A 17,302-nucleotide genomic window follows, 5' to 3' on the forward strand; every position below is an offset into this window, starting at 1 on the left:
ATCTTTGGCAAGATGTTTCCTCAACTGTATAAGGAAAGGATTAGAAGAGATGATTTCTAAAGTGCCTTCCAGGTTGCATCCATGATTCTATGAATTGGAATAGAAGTTCCTTTATATTATTTTTGCTTTCTGTCTTACTACTAGAGCAAAACTCTGTGGTGAGAAGATTGGTGATAATGAGAAAGGAAGGAGGAATAAATAAATCCGTGAAGCTGCTCCCTTCTTCCGCTCTCCTTGTTGATGGATCACAAGTAGTAAATCTGCCCTCACCAATAATTGGGCATCAAACTATACCACCCTTTGAGTTTCTTATTCTTCATACTCAAGGGACCAATGGAATGTTCCATTCCAGAATCCCTCAGCTTCTGTAATAAAAAGCCCAGAATATTATCAGTAGAGTTTGCCTCTGAACAGTAATTAAATTTAATTTCAGTTCATTTCTATGGGGTCTAAGCAAACAGAGAAAAGGAGAATGGCTAAAAAGAAACTTTTTTTTTACTACTTCCCAGTTATATCTTTGTTTACAATCAGGAAAAAAATAAAACCATAGAGCATTTTTAAAGGATTGTTTATATGACAACAGGAAAGGGGGGGAGACCTGCTCAAACAGACATAGCATTGAAAATCAGATGATTAGGGGACAATTAGATGCTGTATAGAATGACCCTGGAGTCAGGAGGACCTGAGTTCAAATCCTGCCTCAGCCCTCAATAATTTCCTAGCTGTGACCTTGGGCAAGTCACTTAACCCCATTGCCTAGCAAAAACCAAATAAACAATCTTTTTTAAAAAAGAAAAGCAAGTGAGCCATGGAAGAAAAAGATTAACTATACCTCCAGAAGGTCAAAGGCAAACTACATGACCCTTCCATACATTTTTAAGATATTCATAGCAGCAAGAGGTGGTAACTTTAAGGCCATGAAGATCTGATTCAAATTATGCCTCTGACATATTAACTCTTAGTCCCTGGAAAAGTTATGCAATTTTTCAATACTTCAAACAGCTCTCTAATACTGTATGGAAGGTGCTAACCTCTGTTAAAGAAAATTCCTTGAACAGAATCCCAGATCTAGTCCTTAATCCTATTTATAAGCCATGCTTTTTATTTTAGCAAAGAATTAGGAACAAAGTGGGGTATTCCATCAATTGAGAAATACCTGAATGGATCAAGAATATAAATGGAATATGAAAGTTCATCAGGAACAAGATTTATTTTATGCTTTTTTTAATACCTAGTACACAAGGGGTGGCTAGGTGGTGCCGTGGATAGATCACTGGTCCTGGAGTCAGGAGGACCTGAGTTCAAATCTGACCTCAGACACTTAATAATGACCTAGCTGTGTGGCCTTGGGCAAGCCACTTAACCCCATTGCCTTGCAAAAAAAAATACCTAGTACACAGTGGTTAGTATATGGTTAGTATTTAATGATTGTCTTTTGACCCCAGTTATCCTAGGGCTATATATCAAGAAAGAAGAAAAGGATCCCACACTTACAAAACTATTTAGAGCAGTTCAATTTGTGGTAACAAATAATTGGAAACTTAGACAGTAAAGCATCAATTGGGAAATGGTTGCACAAATTATGATGTATAAATAGAATGGAATTCTAATGTGCTATAAGAAATGATGAAAGGAATGGTTTCAGAGAAAGTCTCATATGACACAGAGTTAAGTGAGCAATAACATGAGAACAATTTATCCAAACACAACAGGATTATAACATCAAAAATTTTGAAATATTTTAGAATTCATTGTATTCTCAATTTATAAATGGTTAAATGTTATGAATAAGCAGCTTTCAGATGAATAAATCAAAGTTATCTAGTCATATGAACAAGAAATAACATCACTATTGATTAGAGAAAGGCAAATTAAAACAACTCTGGCATATTACCTCACATCTATCAGATTGACTGTATATGACAAAAAATGAAAATGCTAAATGTTGGAGAAGATGTGGGAAAATTGGGATAGTAAACCGTTATTGGTAGAGTTGTGTACTAATTCAATCGTTCTGGAGAGGAGTTTGGAACTATGCCCAAAGGGCAACCCAACTGTTTTTTATTTTGATCTAGCAATACCACTACTAGGCCTGTATCCCAAAGAACATAAAAAAATGAAAAGTACCTACATGTGCCAAAATTATTCATAGCAGTCTTTTTCATGTTAACAAAATATTGGAAATTAAGGGGATAACAGCAATTGAGGATGCAATGGAATATTATTGTGTAATAAGAAATGACAAGCAAGGAGGTTTCAGGAAAACCTGGAAAGATATACATGAACTGATGTAAAGTGAAGTGAGAAGAACCAGGAAAACATGGTACACAGTATCAGCAACATTGTGTGATGATCAAAACTATGAATGATTTTGCACTTCTCAGAAACACAGTGATCCAATACAAGGATAAAGGGCCCATGATAGAAAATTATTTACACATCCATGTAAAGAAGTGATGGACTATGAATGCAGATAAAAGCATCCTTTTCTCACTTTATTTTTTCATGGTTTTTTCCTTTTGATATGTTTCTTCTTCCTCAATTGACTAATATGGAAATAAATTTTACATAATTGCACATATATATTCTATATCAAATGTCTCCCATTTTAGGAAGAGGGGAAGGGAGGGAGGGAAAAAGTTTGGTACTCAAATCTTGAAGAAATGAAGGCCAAAATTGTCTTTACATATAATTGGAAAAAATAAAATACTACATAAAAAAATTTAATCAAGATACAATGAAGACAAAAAAAGAATTTATTGTAGAAATTACTCATAGTTCCAGAAGACCTCTGACAAATGAATTACTTACCTCCTATTGGAGATCTATGATGCCAAATGTGACATAATTTTTTTAAATATGCAATTGTTTTGATTGATTGTGCATATTTGTTTTTGTTTTTATTTTTCTAATGGGGTTGAATGAGAGGTACATAAAATAGATGTTTGTTCACCGAAAATACTAAACTGAAAAAATAAATGTTAGCTAATTGAATTTAGGGAAACTTGGGAAGTGCTAAATGAATTGATGTGGAATGATGTAAGTTGAATCAGGAAGATAATTTACGCAATGATAAAAATAATGTTAAGTAAAATATTTTAAAAAATCAAAATTCTGATCAATGCAGTGCTTAATCCTGACTGGTTTAGCAAACTTCCATCTTTATGGAGATTTGGTATATTATCAGCTTATAATAAGGCATATATTATCAGATGTGTCCATAGGTTGTTTTCTTTTGTTTTATTGCTCAGCTACATCCTTTGTTACAAGGGAAGGTGAGATAGAAGAAGAGGGGAGAAAGAGGAGGAAGAAGAGGAAGGATTGATAAAAAATGATAGTAATGTTGTAAAAGAAAAAATAAAGACTTTCATTTATGTTTTAATGAAAAAGGGGCATCACAGAAATCTTGCTGAGTCAAAAAGTGGCTCAGAGGAGGGTACCCCAAATAAGGGACCCAACCTTTTGCAGTTCTTGCCCTGACCTCTGTAGTTTCTTAACATTCTTCTGAAGTTCCATCTTCTCTTTAGTTCATACCAGTCATGATCCCTACCCTCAAATGTCTCACCACCAATCTCTGCCCTACTGGTCCCTGCTTTAAGTCACAGTAGTCACCACTAATGTCTTAATGATGGAAACAAGCCCTGATCCCAATTTGAGAATAGTGGGAGACATCATACTAGTGTCCAAAGCTAAAAGTTTGCATGAATTTTTCTAAAAAAACACTGTCATGCTTGATTATTTTTTTAAAGGGAAAAAGGACTGAGGGTAAACTTAGGATCAATGGGTAAACTGTATGACCAGATAGCCAAAAAATAGTTGGATGGATGGACAATAGATAGATAGATAGATTGATAGACAGAGATATAGACTGATGACCAAATAGTAGATAGAGCCAGTATACTTGAGCTAAATTCACTGAAGTATCACATTCAGTAGAGAGGAAAAAAAAGTGTTGAATTCAAACCTAGGTTCATCTGGCTCTACCCTTTATTACCTATGTGACCTTGGGCAAGTGACTTTACCTCTTTGAGCCTAAATTTCTTCATCTGTATAATTAAAAGGCTACTCTAGGTAACCAATAAAGTCCCTTTCAGCTCGAAATCTCTGATTCTCTGATCCTACTGCTCACTGTCCTTTTCAAACCATATGTGGAGTACTGAGTTCTGTATACCACCTTTGAAGAGAAATATGGAAAAGCTCAAGTGGATATAGAAAGAGCTACCAGGAGATTAAGAGAACTAGAAACTGTCCTGTGGAGAACAGTTGAAAGACAGGACATATTTAGCCTGGAGAAAACACTTTGTAAGGGGAGCAAGATGTGATAACTGGCTAACAATATTTGAGGAATATTTATATGCAAAAGAGATTTAATTTATTCTGTCTTGCCCCTGAGGGCAGAACTGAAACTAATGTTTGAAAATAATGGAAGACATATTTAGATCAGTTTACTGAAAATTTCCCAACTACTAGAGTTGTCTAAAAATGTAATAGGTTGTCTCAAAAAAGGCAATGAATTCCCTCTCATTGGAGGTCATCAATAAGCTAGGTGATTACCCTCTCCAAAATACAATAGAGTTCTGATGGTTCAAATAGGAGTCTGTCTAGAACAGTGGTTCCCACTTCTAGGACATGGATTTCAATTGTGGCACTAGAGGTCCTCAAATCTATATATTCATCAGGTATTGCTATTTTCATATTTATTTGATTACAACAAAATATAGAGTAGAAAATGGACTTTCTGAATATATGTAGATGTTGAGTGATTTGTTTATTTGTTTTGATCCAGATCTGACTGTGACTTCACTTGTACACGGAATTCTTCATATGGGAAGAGCTTTGAATACAACTTGATAAATCCTCTGAAACTTATCTTAGAGAGACTCCTATGGCACTGAAAAGTTAAAAGATTTATCCATTGTTCCACAGATAATATTTCTCCCAGATTTTTCTGACACCAAAGCAAATCCATAATGGAATATGATGAACATCTGAACATGGCACTGTGGTCAACAAAATAAAAATTCATTTAATACATTTTTGAATTCACAATTTATAAAATTTTATCATCATGCATTTTCCATACAAAGAGAATATACAATAGACATGGGCAGGCTGCTAAACTTTTCAATTTCATATTTGAAAAGGTTAGGAATGACTAAACTGGAGAATCTCTGGAGAATCTTCCAATTCTAAAAATCTATGCTCCTTGGTTGCTGGACTTGCAATCAAGAAGGTAGAGTTGTGAATTGATCTAACTTTTCTGGAGAGCAATTTAGAAATATGCCCAAAGGGCAATAAAATGTACATGGCCTTTGATCTAGCAATATCACAATTGAGTCTGTATCCTGAAGAGATCATGAAAAAAGGTAAAAATTTCACGTACAAGAATATTCATGGCAGCTCTTTTGGTAGTGGCAAAGAATTGGAAATGGAGGGGTGCCCATCAATTGGGGAATAGCTGAACAGATTGTGGCATATGTATGTGGATGGAACACTATTATTCTGTAAGAAATCATGAGGGATGGGATTTCAGAATAGCCTAGAAAAACTTGTGTGAACTGATGCTGAGTGAAATGAGCAGAAACAGAACATTATACACATTAATAACAACATGGGATGGTGATCAACGATGATGGACTTGTTCATTTCAGCAGTACAATAATCAAAGATAATTTTAAAAGACTTGTAAAGGAAAATACCATTCATATCCAGAGAAGAAACTGTGGAGTTTAAATGAAGACCAAAGCTTATTATCTTCAACTTTTAAAAGTTATCTTATATAAGAAGATCTAGGCAGTTATTAGCTATATTGATTCTGGTGATTTCAAAAAATTTATCTAAATAAGATAAGACCACAGTAAATTATAATCTGCATAATTTTGATACTGACAAAGTAACAGATACTTTGCATATTCACAAATTAAGGTTTGTATTTAGCATTCTGTAGAGATCATATGTATGTGGATGGACTATACATATATTCTTTCCACTTACATTGCTTTAGTCATTTCTATTGTCTTTCTAGTCCTTAATTCACTCTGTATTAGTTCATATGAATAATTTCTTTAAGTTTTTCATATTCATCATTTTATATAGTATGATCTTATTCTATTATATGCACATACTATAATCTGTTCGTGCATTCTTCACTGACAGGCAGGTGCTTTGTTTCTAATTCTTTTTTGCCACCCAAAAAAGTACTTCTGTAAAGTATCTTTTTTTCTGATTTGGACAATTATAGGGAAATAAAGGAAATAGGAGAGAGATGGATAGTTTTGAGGGGAAAATACAAAAAAGCAATTCATAAAGAAAAGATACCTAGAATTTAAAATGGTGAATGTCCTATTTGCTAGCCTAAAATATTAATATGACTCATATGAGTATTTCAAAGTTAATATTGGAGAAACTGATCCATAGAACAATTTCATAACTATCAAACTGGGTCTGTTTAATGATTCTACTTCCAAGTTCTGAGTTGACTGACAGAATCTAGATTTTGTTTCTCATCATAAGACAGAGGTAATTTATTTCACACAGCTAACCTGTTAAAGATTAGTAGAGTTAGAAAAGTCTTTAGAGGTGGATCACAAGAAAACCTCAGTCTTTCCTTCTAAATCATGCTTAGAAGCTTTCTACTTGGTAGAGTTTATTAAAAAAGAAGCTTTGCTTCTTGGGGTTTCTGGTTAGAGGAATAACGTTGATAATTAGAATAACTGATTAGAGGGAAAGTTTTACTACTTTGAAAGAGCAACTGGAAAGGGAAGGTTTAACCACTTTCTCTCCCTGCCTAGTCATCTTCTGAGATGTAGAAAACCTTAAGCCCAGCCAAAGGAACAGATTTGGAAAAATTCTTCAGATTCCAGACTGAAGGTTTCTATCTTGTTGAACAAGACTAATACTACTGCATTCCAGAAGCAGAGAAGACAGCAGAAAAGGAGTCCTATTCAACAAAAGAATGGAGACACCCAGAAAAGGAACAACCTCTCCATCAGTGATGTCATGATCCATTAAATTTTTGTGATTGCTCAATCATGGTCTGACTATTCATGACTCCATCAGAGTTTTCTTGGCAAAGATACTGGAGTGGTTTGCCTTTCCCTTCTCCAGTTCATTTTACAGGTGAGGAAACAGGCAAATAGGGTAAAGTGACTTACCCAAGGTAATACAGCTAATGAGTGTCTGAGGCTAGATTTGAATTCACAAAGATGAATCTTTCTGACTTTTGGCTATCCACTATATGACCTACCCGCCTGATTCATTAAATTTTGAATGTGTGGGCAGCTAGAAGGCATTGTAAATAGAGCACCAGCCTTGGATTCAAGAGAATCTGAGTGCTAATCTGGTCTCAGACACTTGATACGTTGTAGTTGTGGGACCTTGGGCAAGTCACTTAACCCTATTGCCTCACAAAATCCAAAAAGAAAAAAGAAAAAAGAAAGCAAATAAATTATGGATATGCTAGGAAGATTGTACATATTTATAGCAGGAACATTATTAATGCTGATAGATAAAGGTGACCCAGGTTTATGGATGGGGTGTTAGGTTTTAATGATTCTTGTTTTGCCTTCTATTTAGCAAATGTTTCTCATTAAGAGTTAGTATATGAACATAATGGGGATTTGTTTTCATTTACTATGTATAGTCATTACAAAGGTTTTGTTTTTCTTTTTTAAATTTCTCAATAGGAGATAAGAGGGAAATAAAATAAGTGTTTACCAACTGAAAAAAAAACATTAAAAATGGAAAAGAGGTCAGTAGATGTAGTTTGGCTGATTTATCAAATGAGAAATCCACTCTTGGGAACTCAAGAACTATAATAGTAGGAGTTTGTTTTCCACAGCAGGTAACCCCCAGAACCCAGAGAAAGTGAGTAATAGAAGCACGGTCACCCCATTAGAGAATCTTCCACATGCCAAACTGAGTGTAAGTTTGACAAACAAGCTAGCCCAGAGGGAAAAAAGAGTCAGAATAGCAGGTTGGGTTAAGGTGCCATGGCCACACATCATACTGCTATAAATACTTTGATATATATGAGACTATTTTTTTCTTTAACTTCCTTAGGCATATGACCCTAAAGGTCAAGGATTATAGATATTATAGTCACTTCCTTAGCATAATTCCAAATTGCTTTCCAAAATGGCTAGATCAGTTCTCCAGAAAATTTATTAGGCAACTTCTTTCCTCTTCTCCTATACTATTTCTATCTTTTGTCATCTTTGCCAATTTGCTGAGTATTAAGTGAAACCTCAGATTTGTTTTAGTTTGCTTGCATCTTATCAATTATTTGAAGTAAGCTTTTTTAGGGTTGTTAACAATTTGCAATATTAAAAAGTGTTCATCACAGTTTTATGGTACTTTTAATATTTCAAGCATATGATGGTTATATAGACTTCTAAGGGCTGGTTTGGGAACTTAGCCACAATGTATAATATTATTTCCATGTGGGGGAAAAATGTATTTCCATTTCCAAACTACAGTCTTAGAAGCAAATTTTTGGAACTAAGTCCATGTGGATATGGGGCTCTGCCCCCAACTTGATAAGAATTAGCTCGTGCAAACTTTTCCAACCAATTCCACAGGGCTTCTATATGATGTGAATGAGGAATTCATGAAAAAATGTTTGATGTTAAGTGATATTTCTCTCTAAAATATTAAATATTAAATTATGGATGTGTCAAAAAGAATTATTACATGTGACAATTTTTTAGTATAAAAATAGCCTTGATTTCCTATATTTTGTTCTAAAATTCCTCCACAATTTTAGAAATTAGATGACTTTTTTTTAGTGTATTTCATGCCATCAGTGAAAGACTAAATTAGCAGTGGTTTTGTGAACGTTTGGTCACACAGGAAGTCACAAACCAGGAGAAGGGCAAAAGGAACCAAGAATCTACCTCATCTAGGGCAGTAGAAATACTAGGGCTGCATATAAGTAAGAGAGAGGCAGAGCTGTCACTTCAGGTGGTCTCAGTAGAGCCATAGAAAAGATTTCTGTCTAATAAAATACATGCAGAACTTGCCAATAGCAACCAAAACTCCCTTTAAACATGGACACAATCCCATGCCTATCTACAAAGCAAGAAAGCTATGTTTTCTCATCTGGTTGTAGGAGAAGAGCAACTAGATGGCAGTTTGCCTGAAATAAAAGATCTGGAGAGTTTGTGAAAACAAATGCAATATGATTCAACAATATGATGTGACGGCCAAAAAAACCTTGGGCTCTATTAAGAAAGTCATCATGTTCAGGAACAGTGAAGTGATAATCTCACCCAACTCTGCCTTAGTCACCCCTGACCTAGAGTACTATAGTCATTTAATTAGTGTACCGATAAGCTACAAATCATTCAGAAGATTATATTTAAGATGGTAAAGAGCGTCGAGATCATGCCATATGAAAACCCAGTAAAGTGAACGAAGGGCTATTTAACCAGGAGAAGAGAATTTAGTGGGGATGAAGGAAACTGCTAGTTCTACTCCAGCATTTGAAGGGCTGTCAAGTGGCAGATTATACTTTTTCTGCTTGGCCAAATGGAAGAATGAGGAACAGTGAGTGAAAGTTACAGGAAGGCGGTCACTCACAGGTTGCCTGTAAGGAAAAACTTCCTGAGAGTTAAAGTCATCCAAGAATAAAAGGCAATGATTTGGAAGATTATAGGTTCTACCTCAACTGCATTTTTAAGAAAAGCTGAATGATCTTGTCAGATACACAATGGAAGGTGCTGTTGTGTTGGCATAAATTGAAGCAGACAGTCTCTGAGGTGTCTTCCAGGGATGAGATTCTGTAATTCTTCATTCTATCTGACTAGTCATCAGATCCTACAAATTCCACTGCCACAGTTCCTCTCATGTTACAATGAATAAAGGTGTGGGACTGTGGTTGGGAAGGAACTGAATTTCCATCCAAATTCAGAGATTTATTAAATGTATAACCATAAGTAAATCACTTAATCTTGATCTACCTTAGTTTTCTCCACAGTAAAATGGGAATTATGACATCTAACTCCTAGGGTTGTTGTGAGGATCAAATGGGATAATAATTCATAAAACACAGGACCTGGTATATAACAGATGTTTAATAGTTACTCCTTTTTACCAATATCTGTCCCTTGTCTTCACTAAAAGCTATTACCCCCTTTTTTTTAAGTTTGTTGGAGCAATGTGTTTAAGTGATTTGCCCATGATCACACAATTTTTACATATCAAGTTTCTGAGGCTGAATTTGAACTTTCCAAGGTAAGTGTTCTATCCACAGCGCCATCTAACTGCCCCCAAAGCCACCATTCTTGTTCATGTCTTCATTACCTCTTTCCTAGACTATTGTCCAACCTTCTAATGAGTCTATGTACCTTCAGTGACTACCTTCTCCAAGCCATCCTTCACTACCCAAACGGTCTTTTGAAAGCCCAAATCAAACCACATCACTTCTGAGCACAAAAACTTACAATGGCTCTGTGGTAGGTTTGGAGCAGGCCCTGCTGCAACCCTGATAGGGAGTTGATTGCTAACATAGGCAGTACCCTAAGGGCTCTGGGCATAGGAAGAATTTAATTAAGTAGAAGCTGGGAAAAACAAGGTTGCAAAATAGAGGAGGGGAGAAAGAATTGGAAAAAATAAAGGTTGTAAAATATTAAAGGGTCATGCTTCAAGTCACAGGAACCCTGGTTTGACAATTGTCCAAGCAACTCCTAAGGCTTATGGCTGATGGAGCAGCTAGCATTTTAGAACCAAAGTAAATAAGCAGGATCTCTAACTTTTACCTCATGCTGGCTGCTGCTATTGGAAAAGAAAAAGAGTTTTAACAATGGACAGACAGAGAGAGGCATAGAGAATCACAATAACTGACTGTAATTACTAATGGGTCCAATTTTGCATCTTATATCCTTGTAAAGTGTTTGACAAATGGATCCTAAACCCCTAAGTAATCCTATTTTGATATAGCTAGATTACTTGTAATGGATTAGCCATTTTCTTCATGTTTTAACCTGAGGTTAAAATGATTGCTAGCAGCCTCCTCCCAAAGGCTCCCCATGGCTTCAGAATTAAACAGAAACAACAGGATACCAACCTACCTTTCTAAGTTTATTTCAAATTATTCCCCTTCATCTACTCTTTATTTCAGCAAAATTGGACTAGTAGCTTTCCTTAATTTCATCTTGCCCTTTCCCATCTTTGTGCATTCACACAGCTCATCCTCTAAAGTCTATGCATGTCTTTGGGCATTGACAGTGCATCTTGAGAATCATCTGTTCCAGGAAGACTTTTCTCATCTCTTCCTTTTCCCAATAAAAGTGATTACTTTCTTCGCATGTTTCTTCTTACATCTTTTCTAGTACCCTTCTTTTTCATGATCATATCAGATTTTTCTGATATACTTATGTGACTGATACCCAGGATTACAACAACAGACTCATTTAGTTAAAGGGGTAAAGAATAAAGCTCCAGATTCCATTTTCATCTCAAATGCCAATTTCTGCTAGAGGTCTTCCTGATGTCTTCTCTCCCAGATTATTGAACCATCCTTTTATGATTACATTCTCTCTCTACTCTTTGTGTTCCATATATATTAACTTATTTACTTATAGATTGTCTCCTCCACTGGAATATAAACTTAAGAGGGTAGGAATCGTTTTGCAATTTGGCATTTCTTTGTATCTCTAACACTTAACACAATGCTTAATATTGCTTCTTGAGTGATCATTTTCCTGTTGGGATATATATATATATATATATATATATATATATATACATATATATTAAGTATCTTAACAAATAGAAAATAAATCAGTATTGTTTCTTGTACCAAGCAGCAATTAGCCACCAATTAGTAAAAAGTATTTCCAAGTTACTTATATATTGTGATCAAAAAAAAATCACACCTGAGCACCTGTGCATTCAGCATACAAATAAGTTCATACCGGGGTGACTAGGTGGCACAGTGGATAGAGCACCAGCCCTGGAGTCAGGAGGACCTGAGTTCAAAATTGACCTCAAACACTTAATAATTACCTTAGCTGTGTGGCCTTGGGCAAGTCACTTAACCCCATTTGCCTTGCAAAAACCTAAAAAATAAAATAAAATAAGTTCATACCCAAAGAAAAGAGATGGTGTCTTGTGTGCTATTGGAAACCTAGAAAAATAGCTATATATTAAGATTTTGACTTAAAGCACTGTCCTCACAAAGGGATCCAGATAGGAGAAAAGGAAAGAGAAATATGGTTACTTTCTGGGCTTCTCGAAGAGGCAGTTCAGTTCTACCACCTTTCCACCAGAGATATTTCTTCCTCGCTTTAAGCTTCAACCCCAGACAGGTGAGTCTCACAACAAGGCAGACTCTTTCCTTCTGATCACCATTGCTGTCTTCCTGTATGTTTCTCAGAATCTCAGAAAAGGAAAATACCAGCTGCCACTTTTGTTCAGCTGCTTAGGCTCTCTAGCCCTCCAGCTGCTCAGAGGAGTTTTAACTGTCATCTCCTTTTTTCTCTCTTGGTGCTGTCAGCCACAAATTACATGGGCTTCTCCAAATCACACTCTGCTATTTTAAACTATACAATAATTCCATACATTTTTTTCTCTGAGCTAAGAAGAGACAGCTCTTTAAGTCACAAATCCCAACATACTTAAGTGTCATTCAAAATATTTTCCATGAGAAACCTTCAGTACTTGCCTAGACCCATGAGGATTGTTATACTCACCAACTCCAAACTCCAACTATCAGCTCAGACTCTAATTTGTAACTTTTCTCAGACAACTCAGAGCTCCATCAGTAATTAATATTTCACAAACAAGCTACAAACATTTCCTTTGTGCCTACTGTGTGTAGATTACACTATAATAAATGCCAATCATAGTCCAGAGATTTGATTGGAGAAGTTTTGAGTACTGTGGACAAGTTCACTTACCTTGGCACTGTCCTTTCCAAAGAGGTACACATTGACAATAAGGTTGACACTTGCATTGCCAGAGATAGCTCAGTATTGGGGAGATTCGGAAAGAAAGTATGGGAGAGAAGAGGCATTAGACTAACTACCAAACTGAAGGTCTATAGAGCCATTGTGCTAACCTCATTGCTATGAAGATCAGTGAAACCTGGACAGGCTAACAGCATCATGTCAGGAAACTGAATCTCTTCCATTTAAATTGTCTTAGGAAGATTCTGAAGGAAAAGATTCTGGCAGGAGAAGATGCCATATACTGAGGTCTTTTCCCAAGCTAAACTGCCTAGCATTCCAATGTTACTACAGAGAGTGCAACTACGATGGGTTGGGCACATTGTTAGAATGTCAGGCATACACTTGCCAAAAAACACTTTTATGGAGAACTCACACAAGGCAAGCATTCACAAAGAGGTCAGAAGAAGTGATACCAAGACACCTTGAAGGTCTCACTGAAGAACTTTAGAAGTGATTGTACACACTGGCACAGGACCACCCAGCATGGCATGTCTTCATCAATAAGGGTGCTGCATTCTATAAGAAAGGTAGAATTGAAGCAGCTGAAAGGAAATGTTTCATCCATAAATTAGAGTACCCACCCCAGGTATTCACATGGACTATTTGTGCCCAACCTGTAGTAAAGCGTTCTGAGTTCGTATTGGTCTGATCAACCATAGTTGGACACACTGCAATTTGTCTCAAACATTGTGATGTCATTTTGGTCTTCTTCAATAACAAATGATGAGAACCAACCATTGGATGCCAGTAATGGAAATGTAAATAAAACAGTAGACTTCTAGTGGTCTATTTTTAAGGTATAATGCTTTCCCTTAATGAACATTTTAAACATATTGGTACCTAAAAAAATAGCAAAACATGTTTTGAACAGTAATCTCACAGTACCATTCTTCCCTTCATGTAAGTAGACATTGGTAGTATTGTGAGGGAGCTGGTCTTCTTCCCCCTTCACTCTTCTTTTGTGGAACAAGGGTGAATCATGGGCATGGGGGAGATGAAACTCAAAAGATAAAAAAAAAAACTGGGCGTGGTAAATTACACTCAAGATATCATTCCCTTTAGGTGCAACTAGGTGGTACAGTGGATAGAGCACCAGCCCTGGAGTCAGGAGGACCTGAGTTCAAATCTGCCTTAAGATACTTAATAATTACCTAGCTGTGTCACCTTGGGCAAGCCATTTAACCCCATTTGCCTTGCAAAAAAAAAACTCAAAAAATCCTTCCTTTTGACAAGTCACATTCCTATTTAGTCTCAATTTGTCAATGCACCAGACTACACACTATTAGAAGGTAGAGAGGAGGTGAGAGCATTTTTAAAATTTTTATTTCTATATTTCCAATCACCTGTAATACTCATTTTCGTCATGAACTATGGGTTAAATCTAATAGTGATATGATAATTCCAAAGATTCATGATGAAAAATGATATCCACCTCCTCATAGAGAATTGATAGACTTTGACTACTGAGTGAGGCATATTTTTTTTATCTTGCTTTATTTTTCATGCAATTTTTCTTGGCAGGGCTAATGTGAAAATAAGTTTTGCCTGATTTCATATTCATAATAGGTATTGTATTTCATACGTTCTCAATGAGAAGGGGAAGGGTGGAGTAAGGGAGAGAATTTGGAACAGAAAATAAAAATTCAAAATAAATTTTTTTAAAACAATGGTGCTATTTCATTGGATTTAAATAAAGATTGAGCCTTATTATGTATACTATAAAATAATGTGTAAGCAGAGGCTATATAATGTCATTAGTGTAAGGAGATTTTGGCCTTATAACTCTCTTCACCAAAATAGGCCAGCCTATGCCTTAATGGATAAGTGCTAGGGATTTGTCTGAGTCAAGTAGAGGTTATACAAATTGCTCAGAATCACACAAAGAGTAAATATGAGAGAATTTGAAAACAAATCTGCCTTCCTCTAAGGCCAAAATTATTTCCACCAAAGTCTTACTCTCCCAACTTCAATTCCAGAATGCTTCCCCAGAGCCTCTGCTCTTCCCCTCAGGGTTTTAGAAATACCCTTGAAGGTTTATGGAGTATCTTCTAATATAATTTGTTCTCAGTCCTCATCCAGTCTGTTCCCCCAATATCACTACCAGCGATTAGTGCTCTAATATCATTAATCCCAGTAATGTCTCTTCAGCATTGCCAGTAACTTTTATTGTCATTTCAGTCTTGTCCTACGCTTCAGGGCCCCAATCAGGGTTTCCTGGCAGAGATACTAGGGTGGTTCGCCATTTCCTTCTCCAGTTCATTTTCCAGATGAAGAAACTGAGGGAAATAGGATTAAGTGACTTGCTTGGAATCACACAGCTAGTAAATGAGATCAGATTTGTACTCAGGAGGATTTGTCTTCCTAACTCCATTCTATCCACTTCACCATCTAGTTGCCCTGGTAACTAATGAACTTTAATAAAGGATTATTTACTGAACAGATATAAAAAAACAAAGTTCAATAACCTCCAAAACTGAGCTCCCTTCTCTCACTCACTTGGTCCCTTGGGAGACTAGACTCAAACCAAAAGTAGTGATTACAAAATATTTCAACAACTGAGTTCATTTCCAAGTACAATAGAGTCAAAAGATCAGTTCAGTTGTTTTCTTGCTAGCATCTCAGTTGCTAAACTTACCCATTGCAGGTCTGAGTTAAACAGGTTGCTCCATAGAGTATAGTCCTTTCCAGGTTCCATTTCTAGACCTCTAATAGTTCTTCCAAATTTTCAAAGGTACAAACAGGTGAATGTGATTTAGCAATGGAACCAACCAAAGTGCAAGAGAGAAGAAGCAGAACATGGACAGAAAAAGGCCTCTGGTCATGAGTAGCTCATTGGCAGTAGGGAGGAGGAAGGTTGCCTTCTTTGATTGGAGCTTTTGGTATGCATACTCATTTCTACCTGAACAACCAGTTAGAAGGCTTTTCTTCACAGTTTGGTAAGTTGACAAAAAATAGTTACAGAATGCAGGATCAATACCATCAGGCCTTTCTAGAAGTCCCTTTGGTGGGTTTGTAGTAGGCATTGTATAATGTTCATATTCTGAGGACTGAGGTCTCCAGACCTGACCGGTTCCCTGTGACACTCATATCGTAATAAAACTATGATGTCTTCTCAGTATTAATTAACAATATAAATATAGGCTTGGGAAAACCTGGCTTGGCAGTAGTCTATATTAAAAACAAAAGTCTAAAAGCTCTTAGGCTGCTTTGATAGAAATATGACGTCTAGATTGAGGACTTAGGTAAGTATCAGTTATGCTTAACACTGCTATGAAGGATTTTTTAAAATTTCTTTTTCCTGTGCCAGTCAAGCTATATTTATAGTATTTCAGTTGCGAACATAACATTTTAAAAGAAACAGTGACAAAATAGAGTGATTCCATACAAAAACAAGCAGACTGGTGAGGAGACTTGAAATCTTGCATTTAGGAAATGATTAAAGGAATAGTTGAATGTTCAACCTGGTTAAAAACAGGACTTGAGGGAACATGATTATTTGTTTTATTCAAGTATTCAAAGGGTTGCCTTTCATATGGAAATCTGCATAGCTCCATGTGTAAAAACTAATGTCAAAGGACAGAAAATGTAGGAAAACACCCACTCCATTCTGTCAACGTGTGAGCTCAGTATAAGTGGAGTTGTAGATTCATGGAGGTCATCTATTGCCAGGCTAGGCATCCCCAGCTTTCAGTCACACAGATAATTGTCTTGTCTTCCACCCCTTTTCACTCCCACTCCAATCCTCTTGGCAGGAAAAGCATGGAAGCAAACAAAGCCATTTCCTCCTCCTCCATATCTGCTGTATAGTCATTGGATGGCATTTCTCCACCAGACCATTGGGAACCTGAGGTTGTCTGGTATGCCAGCATACAATTCTAACCTATCAAATCTCCATGACAATAACCCTAAGGGCAAAAGAGAGGTCTTACCCAGGTTGCATAAAGAAAGTTTTCTAAAATGTAAAGATGTCTGAAAATAGAATGAACTGCCATATGAAGTGAGCTTAATGACTAGAAGTCCAAATAGAGCTGATTTATTCATAAACTTCACCTACAACCTCCTCTGGGCTCATTCACCATAGAGAATTTCAAGTATTTCTTCTTGGTGTCAACGAAACCTTCATTTCCACATATACATAAAGCAGGTGACCTAGTCTCATACGTGAAGCTGCCTTTCTCCATTCCTCAAGTTTTCTCAGCGTCAGCACTCACTGTCCACATTTTCCCTTGGAAACACAGAACTTCTTTCCTGAGTTCTTTGTGTCATTCTAACATACCTTAGAACCCTTGTTCTGAAAGTCTCTGTCACTCTCACTTTCTTTATCTCTTTCTGTCTCTCTCTGTCTCTTCTCC

General features: G+C 36.3%; 1 protein-coding gene across 2 annotated transcripts in view; it reads right to left on the reverse strand.

The window, feature by feature from the left end:
• The window catches only part of SPON1 (spondin 1), a 784,537-nt gene extending 768,813 nt beyond the window's left edge, over positions 1-15,724 (reverse strand). Inside the window, exons 1-2 of one of the 2 annotated variants that reach the window (XM_074230137.1) lie at positions 15,586-15,724; positions 13,324-13,466 (exon numbers count right to left, since the gene is read on the reverse strand). In XM_074230137.1, the coding sequence (XP_074086238.1) occupies positions 13,324-13,336 (13 nt within the window). In that variant the 5' untranslated portion in view covers positions 13,337-13,466; positions 15,586-15,724. The remainder of the gene's footprint in view (positions 1-13,323; positions 13,467-15,585) is intronic. The other variant, XM_074230138.1, reaches the window with a different exon arrangement.
• Between the last annotated feature and the right edge of the window lie 1,578 nt (positions 15,725-17,302).

This window comes from Macrotis lagotis, chromosome 3 (assembly GCF_037893015.1).
Source record: "Macrotis lagotis isolate mMagLag1 chromosome 3, bilby.v1.9.chrom.fasta, whole genome shotgun sequence".
NCBI classification, from domain to species: domain Eukaryota; kingdom Metazoa; phylum Chordata; class Mammalia; order Peramelemorphia; family Peramelidae; genus Macrotis; species Macrotis lagotis.